Below are 8,936 nucleotides of genomic sequence, written 5' to 3'. Positions count from 1 at the left end.
TATCTATCTATCTATCTATCTATCTATCTATCTATCTATCTATCTATTGAGCTTAACTGAAGAATCACTGGTGCACAGCCTACACATATTTAAAATGCACAGTCTGCCACACTTGGGCACATTTGAAAATATAATTGGGCTGGAGAGATGGTTAAGAGCTCTGGTTGCTTTTCCAAAGGTCCTGAGTTCAATTCCCAGCAATCACATGGTGGCTCATAACCATCTATAATGAGATCTGGTGCCTTCTTCTGGTGAGCAGGTGTACATGCAGGCAGAACATTATATACATAATAAATAAAATCTTAAAAAAGGGAATTAAGATATAAACATATTAATCATACCTGACAGTTTCCACACCATGCTTATATTTTCTGAAAATGTCTTGTTAGATTTTCATGTGTGTTTATGTTTTGCCCACATGCACGCATGTATGTTCATCACATGTGTACCTGTTGGATCCCCTGGAACTGGAGTTTTAGTTGGCTGAGAGCCACCATATGGGTGCTAGGAATTTAACTAGGGTTCTCTGTAGGAGTAGTAAGTACTGTTACCTGTTAAACCATCTCTCCAGTCCCTACCTAAAAATGCCTCAGTAATTTGTTGTCTTTCTCCATTAGAGTATCTGTTCCTCTTGGATTTATCTCATAAAAAAGGAAATCTGATTTTAGAATTTGAAGCGTTATTCCCAAGATTTTTAAACGTTTATTCTCGTGTGTGCATGTGGTAAGGGGGAGCCTAGGGAGGCCAGAAGAGGGCGTCAGATCGAACCAGCTAAGGCAACTGTAAGCCATGGGACATGGTGCTGGGAACTAAACTCATGTTTTCTGGAAGAGTAACAAGTGCTCTTAACAACCGAGCCGTCTCTCGAGTTCCTATGTACAGACCTTGTAAACTTCAACCTACCTGTCTTCTCAATTGTTAGGGGAAAGAAAGCCTTTGGTGCATGAAGACTTTCCACTGCAAAATGCAGTGCCAGCAAAGCTTACAAACCCTCTGCTCCTCTGCGGGGCTGCTGCCCTATCACCTGCTTCCCACCCACAATAATTTTAGAGACAGCATCTCGCTATAGCCCTGGCTGGTCAAAAGTCATGATCTTCCTGCCTCACAGATGCCTGAGGACTGGGATTAAAGGGCAAAACTTTACATAGAACCGTCTGTTTCTGCCTCCCCCGTGCTGGGTTTAAAGGGCAGTTCTAAAAGATTGATGCTTATTTGTGTGTGTGTCTGTGGTTGCCAGGACCCACTTCAGGTGACTCGAAACTCCCTGTAACTCTAGCTCCAAGTGATCTGATGCTTACTTCTGGACTCTGCTGGAATCTGCAGACATGTGCACACCACACACACAGATGCACAGACACACAGACACAGGCATGCATACATGCACAAATAAGCATAAATCTTTCAAGAACTTTTAAGATGCAGAGCCCTTTAAACCCAGCATTTGGGAGGCAGAAACAGAGAGCTCTTTGTAAAGTTGAGGCAGCCTGGTCTACATAGCCAGTTCCAAGAGAGCCAGGGCTACATAGTGAGATCCTGTCTCAAAAGACAAAACAACAACCAAAAGAAGTAACACTGATTCCTTGAGGCTAATGCGAGCCCCAGAAGGCAACGCCTTACACAGCTGACCGCTAGCTCTCACAGCCAGAGAACAAACAATGATACAATCTGGAGGTCTTAGCCAACCCTCCCCAGCTTCCAGGGTTTTGTTGATGCTTTTCATTTAAGGTCTTGCTGCCTAGGGTGGCCTTAAACTCTGATCCTCTTGACTCAGCCTCCCCATTGACTTGTGTCTGTGTATTTAGTTGTGAGCTGTTTTTTCACCATTAGTCAGGACAGTGAACAGCTCTGTCCATCACCAGAGCTCTGCTGCTTCTCATAACCACATCCATCCATGCTTTGCCCTGCAATCTCATCTGCTGGCAAACATTGATCCAATCCTCATTTCTGAAATGTTCTTATTTCAAAAATGTCACACAGGGCCAAGTGTAGCGGTGCACACCTTTCATCCCAGAACTGGGGAAGCAGAGGTAGGTGAGTGTCTAAGTTCGAGGCCAGCCTGGTTTACAGAGAGTTCCAGGAGAGCCAGAGTTACACAAGAGAGACTGTCTCAAAAATTAAAAAGACAACCAACCAACCAACCAAACTGTTTCACACACCTGAGCACAGTGGTGCTCACCTATAATCCTAGCATTGTGGGAGGCAGAGGCAGGCAGATTTCTGTGAGTTCAAGGCCAGCCTGGTCTACAAAGTAAGTTCAGGATAGCCAAGGCTACACAGAGAAACCCTATCTCAAAAAACCAACCAACCAACCAACCAACCAACCAACCAACCAACCAATCAACCAACCCCCAAAATACAAAAAAATCCTTGTTTGGTCCCCAGCACTATACAAACTAGGCTTGGTGGTCCATGCCTTTAACTGTAACACTTGGATAAGGGCCAGAGGATTGAGAATTCAAGGTCATCCTCTCAGCAACACATTATATGAGATCTGTCTCACATTAAATAGACATACAACCCCCCCATACACACCACCCCTCCACCCACCCTCCCCACATTCGTGCAGAAGAGGAGGGGGAGGGGCTGGTAATGGCACATTCCAGCCCTGGAAAGGTCAAGGCAGGGAGATCTTTAAGATCATTACGCCTGGGTACCATAAAACTGCAGGCTAGCCTTCCACTTTGACACAGTGAGACTTCGTCAAATAAACGGGGGTGGGGGGGGTGAGAGAGAATTTTATACTAATGGATTCATAAGAGCTTATAATTGGGCCAGGTAGTGGTGGTGCACTCCTTTAATCCTAGGCAGAGACAGGCAGATCTTGAGGCCAGCCTGGTCTACAGAGCAAGTTCCAAGACAGCCAAGGCTACATTGAGAAAAACCAAAACCAAACAGACAAACACCAAATAAAAAGCTTATAATGGTTGAGGGCTGGCTTGCTCACCAGCATAATTATCTGAAGATTCATCCAAGTTGTCTGTATCAAGCTGGCTGTGATGGTGTAATCCCAACACTTGAAAGGTGGAGGCAGGAGGATTGGAAGTTGAAGGTCATCCTCCACTACAAACCAAATTTGAGGACAATCCAAGTTACATGAGCTGCTCTCTCAAAACAAAAACAGAAAGAACAAGCCTTAGCTCCTCTGTGTTTACTGCTGAGTACTGCTCCATTCACCTACTCAGAGACATCTGTGCTGCCTCCAGCTTGGTGTTAAAAGGAATGCAGGTGCCACAAGCATTCATTAAAGCATGAATGTGAGTTTTCATTTCTGGAAAAAGTATCCTAGAGTGCTGCCATCTGTAAATACATGTTTGGTTTTATAAGACACTGTTCTTGGTTACTGCCCTCAGGTTCTCTGCTCCAATATGCTTAACCCAATACTGTTTTCTTTTAAATATACTTTCAGATTTATTCACTTTTTAATTTATGTATATAGGTGTTTTGCCTACACATATGTGCATGCCTGCTGCCAGTGGATGTCAGTTGTAGCCCATGGAAGCCCATGTAGCCTATGGATGACTGTGAACTACCATGTGGGTGCTGGGAACTGAACCTGGATCCTCTGCAATACACAGGTGCTCTTCAGAGCTAAGCCTTCTTCCCACTCCACCCCAACAGTTTATACTTTCTTTCCCACAAGCTACTCTTCCGCTCTTCCCATAAAAGATCAAACACCTCTCTTCTACATCATCATCTTTTTCTAATTTCCAAACTCCACTGAGTTTCCCTTTTTCTTCGCACAGCAGGTTAGCGCTGAAGTAGAAAGGGGTATTCCCCTTGTTCCCAGCTGCCCCTCATTACCTCAGTACTTTTATTCCTGCAAGGTTTCTGCCATTTGGTCATCTAAGGAAGCTCTGGCCACTCTGCCATTGCCATTGAAGACTGAGTTGCACAGTCAAGTCTTCCTTTCGATCCCATACCCTTACTTGACCATGAGCTCCAGGACCTCCGTTCTGGCTAAGGCAAATGTAATGGTTTCTAAAACACACTGTATTTTAAATTAGGAAATGTCACCCTGCCTCTATTTACCTTAACCAACAACAGCTTATGTTAAGATTATGAGAAGTCCGGGCTGGAGACATGGCTCAGTGGTTAAGAGCATATACTGCTCTTCCAGAGGACCCAGGTTGGTTCTCAGAATCCACATGGTGGCTCACAGCCTCCTGTTCCAGAGGGTCTGAAGCCTTCTTCTGGCATCCAAGGGCTCCTGCATATATATGGTGCACACACAAACACACACACATACAAATTAAGAACATTTAAATTCTAAGTCCCTCAATTCCTAAATCCAACCTGAAATACTCCAATGTTTGAAACTTTTAGAGCACTGCTATTACAAGACTGGAGAATTCCACACCTGATGTCATATGATGGGTTATAGGCAAAATGAAGGCACACCAAAAATACATTAAATTATCTTCAGCCTATGTGAAATGGTAGATATGAAACAAAATCCATGTTTAGACTCGTCTCTCAAACCTAAAATATTTCATTGTATAATTGCAAAAATGTCCTCCATCCTCCTCCCAAAAGTCATACCCCTAAAATCTGAAACAGTTCTGATTCAAAGTTGTTATTATTGTTAACTTGACACAAACTAGAGTCATCTGGAAAGAGGGAACAACGGTCTCACCCACACTGGCCTGCAGGCAAGTGTAGGGCATTTATCTTAATTAATGATTTACGTAGGAGGCTGAGCCCACTGCAGGGAGTGTCACACCTAGGCAGATGGTCCTAGGCTGTATAAAAAAAGCAAGCTGAGGGCTGGAGAGATGGCTCAGAGGTTAAGAGCACTGGCTGTTCCTCCAGGTGGTCCTGAGTTCAATTCTCAGCAACCACATGGTGCCTCATAGGCATCTAGAATGAGATATGGTGGCCTCTTCTGACCTGCAGGCATACATGAAGGCAGAACACTGTATACATAATAAATACATATATATTTTAAAGATTATGTATACAGTATTCTGCGAGCATGTATGCCTTCAATCTGCAAAGAGAATCAGACTGCTCGGATATTTTCCTCATACATACTGGAAGAGCTTCCTTCAGGATGAACATGAGCTTTGCTAGACTGGCCTGACAGTCATTTTTCAACAGTCCAGGGTAATGACTAAAAAGCTATGCTGAAGCTCTATGGGATTTCAGGTGAAAAATGTGTGTTGTAAATAGTTTGTTCTCTGTAAGGGTACTCTGTTGAAAAACAAAATATGATATGTAACATATAATTTAATTTGCTCACAGGCTCCCTCCCATAAAACATCAATTTAAAACATATAAAACAAATGCTCTATCTATAGACTATAAAATTTCTTTAAGGAATGTCTTTTTTTTTCTTAAACAGATTTATTCCATTTGTAGACAGGATCTCCTTATGTATCCCTGCTGGTCTAACTGTGTAGCATTATAGGCACATGCCATAACATACCATCAGGCACATTTACATTTCTGTCAGTTTACAAAAGCAGGCAAGCTTCCAGTAAAGGGTACAAGAACTGTACCACACAGGAGGCACAGTGCCCGAGGTTTCCACCCAAACCCTCCCTAGTCATCATCTTCACTTTGTCAGAACGAGCAAGCAGAAGCAGTGGGAGGTCTGAACTGGACAGGTGGATCTCTGAGTTGGAGGATAGCCTGGTCTACAGAGCAAGTTCCAAGCCAGCCAAGGCTACACAATGAAACCCTGTCTCAAGGAAAACCTAAGAGCAAACACACGCACAGAAGGGGAAGGGGGAAAGACTTGAGGATTCAGATTCTGGATTACTTATTTTCATAGAGTCTGCTTTCTCTTTTTCCTTAAAGATTTATTTAGATTATGTATTTGAGTGCTCTAATCTGCATACACACCTGCTTGACACAAGAGAGTACCAGATCACATTATAGGTTGTGAGCCACCATGTGGTTGCCTGGAAATGAACTCAGGACCACTGGAACACAGACAATGCTCTTAACCACTATGCCATCTCTCCAGACGCCTCTCTTTCTCTTTAAATAAAAATTGGCCATAAATATATTACAGACACACACACTCCTAACAGCAAGAATTGTTAGGCTTCGAAATCTACTCGAAATGCATCGTCCTGGGAACTGTCTCGCTCGGGAAGGTGAGTACCAGCAGTCATTCTCTCCACCAACCTTGATTCTGGAGCTCCTCTGCAGAGCAGCAAATAAACAAGAAATAGGGACTGAAAAATGGGTGAGGATAGCCGGGCGCGGTGGCGCACGCCTGTAATCCTAGTACTCAGGGAGGCAGAGGCTGGCGGATGACTTGAGTTCGAGGGCAGCCTGGTCTACAAACAGAGTCCAGGACAGTCAAGGCTTCAAACTCTGTCTCGAAAACCAAACCAAACCAACAACAAAAGAAGGGTGAGGGCTATGGGGGGACAGGAATCAAGTGATTCTCAGGTGCCTTGGGGCGGCAGGAGATATACTGGCGGGACGCAGGTTGGCCAGAGCTCCAGGAGGCAGGAGACTGGGTTCAGCTCCGTCAGCTCGCAGGGAACTCGGGGCCTGGGGGAGGTGGGACGCCCGGGACAGGGGAACTCACTAAACGAGGACTCTGCGTAAAAGAACGGCAGAGGAGGTCAGGCAACCACGCCAGGCCACCGGGTCCGGGTCGCCACGCGCATCCGCGGGGCGGGGCTAGGACGGCGAAGAAGGGCGCGGTCTCCGGAAACCTGGGAGTCCGGACGAGCGGCGAGCCGCCGGGCTGCTTAGGACAGCGCGGGTCTAAGCGGCTCTACGGACTTCCTTACCTGTCGGCGAGAGAAGAGCGCTGTCCCCGGCTGCAGCACCCGAGAGCCGCAACGCTGGCACAGCACCGCCTTCCGGTTCCGGCCCTCGGCTGACACTAGCTCGTTCTGCAGCTCAGCCGGTTCCATCGCCCCGCCGCCACCGCCTCGGCCACGACGGCGCACGCGCGGTCTGGGCTCGCTCACCCGGAACTACGAGGGCTCGGCTCCGCAGGGGCGGGGCGCCCGGTGCTCGTCAACGCACTTTTGCGCAGGCGTCTGGACTCTATTGCGCAGGCGCCTTTATGCCTGACCGAAATGTCAGCGTGACTTGTGACAAATCCTTTTTCTCTATACCTACCTGGTCACCGGGCCTCCCTTCATATTGGCCTAGGCAAATCACTATAGCTAGCATTACTATTTGGTTCTTCGGACATTTCCATTGTCTCATGAATAGATGGAGATGATCCGGGTCAGATCACATCTCAGCAAGATTTAGCAACAAAACATTTGCTTCCTACGTAGGAAGCAATGTAGACTGCTGGATACATTTCATGAAAATCTTAAGCCTAGGGGCTCTGGAGAGATGGCTCAGAGACTAAGAACACTGGCTGCTCTTCCAAATGTCAATTCCCAGCAACCACATGGTGGCTCATAACCATCTATAACGAGATCTGGTGCCCTCTTCTGGCCTGCAGGCACACATGCAGGCAGAATACTGTAAAAATAATAAATCTATAAAAAATAAAGTCTTAAGCCTAGTGTTTAATAACGGCCATTTGTTAGGCAGCAAAGCGTTTCTTATAGTACTTTTGAAAACGTAATCATCCCAGCCTGGTCTACAGAGTTCCAGGACAGGCAAACCTACACAGAGAAACCCAGTCTCAAAAAAACAAAACAAAATGCAGTCGTCCCTCTAAAGGGTGTGCCCGCGGGAACAGTCCACGAAGGCAAAGACACAGTTTGCAATGTCTACAGGTCCCAGGGAGTTCCAAAGTCACGGTTCTTAACGTTCTAGTGCAAACGTGGGTTTGCCAAGACCAGGGCAGCAGACCAAAAGAATTAAACTACCTTATTGTCCAACATTCGAAGTCGTTCCTCTCTTTGTTAGTTCCACATTACGGGCTGGAGAGATGTCTCAGTGGTTAAGAGCATTGTCCGCTCTTCCCGAGGTCCTGAGTTCAATTCCCAGCAACTATACGGTGGCTCACAACCATCTACTCCCTCTAGTGCCCTCTTCTGGCGTGCAGGTGTACATGCGCTCACGTATAATAAATTAGTTCCACATTACACTGTATGTGAGAATTAGATTCAAACCTAATCTCATGGATTAGACTTGACCTGAGGAACAAAGTACTGCCGAGGAACCATGGATTAGGAAAACAGCTCTGTGTGGGTGGGAGGAACACAGCCCAGGTCCTCTAGAAAAACAGATCACACCTTTACCCATCTCTCCAGGATCCCTAGGTGGCACTGTAATATGGCATTATGGTTGTCAGAAAAGCAAACTTTCCAACACAGGTTACAGTATGATAATTGAACTAGAAAGGGACCAAATTTAGGAATGGTTGCCAAACCAGTGACTGAAGTGTATTATACCTGAAAAGACTGTATTAGTAAGATCAGAATGGTAGAATATGACCCTCAGCACCATGGACCCGATGTATGTTAAAGAATTTGAATTTTATAGTACAGAAAATGGACATCTGCGGTACCTGAAGACAGAAAAAACTTCAATATTTACCAGTAATTGGCTGTATATTAAGTACTGTGATAATCACATCTGAATTTCAGAAATAACTGATGACAAAATAACTATTGGGAAAGTGTGATGGTTACAGACATCAGTCTGTTTACACCATGGATTTGAACAATGACAAAATTCTAAAACTCTAAATGAACTGGAGGTCTGTATCATGATGATGAGCTAAAGCTCCCCTGGCTAGGAAACTGATGGATCCAGAGTTATGTGAACAGAAAACACGGGGGCTAGGATTGCACCAAGATGATTTACAAATGGAAGATCTGGGTTTGATGCACAGTGCGTATGTGAACAATTCGTGTGAACAAAGCACATGCTTATAATTCTAGCCCTGGCCAGTAAGAGGCAGGTGGATTCTGGGGACTCAATGGCTTACACAAGCTTGACAACTGCAGTTAGATCCCCAGAACTCATACAGGTGAGAGATATCTCTACGGAAGTGTCCC

General features: G+C 45.5%; 1 protein-coding gene, 1 long non-coding RNA gene and 1 other non-coding gene across 3 annotated transcripts in view; all 3 read right to left on the bottom strand.

The window, feature by feature from the left end:
- The window catches only part of Rabif (RAB interacting factor), an 11,305-nt gene extending 4,404 nt beyond the window's left edge, over window positions 1-6,901 (bottom strand). Inside the window, exon 1 of the mRNA XM_055598158.1 lies at window positions 6,753-6,901. Within this exon, the coding sequence (XP_055454133.1) occupies window positions 6,753-6,878 (126 nt within the window). The 5' untranslated portion in view covers window positions 6,879-6,901. The remainder of the gene's footprint in view (window positions 1-6,752) is intronic.
- Window positions 3,147-6,672, bottom strand: LOC129669784 (uncharacterized). The gene is made up of 3 exons (XR_008719078.1): window positions 6,133-6,672; window positions 4,030-4,207; window positions 3,147-3,297 (listed from the first exon to the last, which is right to left on the bottom strand). It is a non-coding gene; the product is annotated as an uncharacterized LOC129669784 (long non-coding RNA).
- On the bottom strand, window positions 4,947-5,030 carry LOC129669838 (small nucleolar RNA SNORD19). The gene has a single exon (XR_008719088.1). It is a non-coding gene; the product is annotated as a small nucleolar RNA SNORD19 (small nucleolar RNA).
- Window positions 6,902-8,936: the final 2,035 nt, after the last annotated feature.

The sequence above is a fragment of the Psammomys obesus genome, unplaced genomic scaffold, assembly GCF_907164565.1.
Source record: "Psammomys obesus unplaced genomic scaffold, mPsaObe1.curated_primary_1811, whole genome shotgun sequence".
Taxonomy (NCBI): domain Eukaryota; kingdom Metazoa; phylum Chordata; class Mammalia; order Rodentia; family Muridae; genus Psammomys; species Psammomys obesus.
This window is presented reverse-complemented; position numbering and strand designations above follow the sequence as displayed.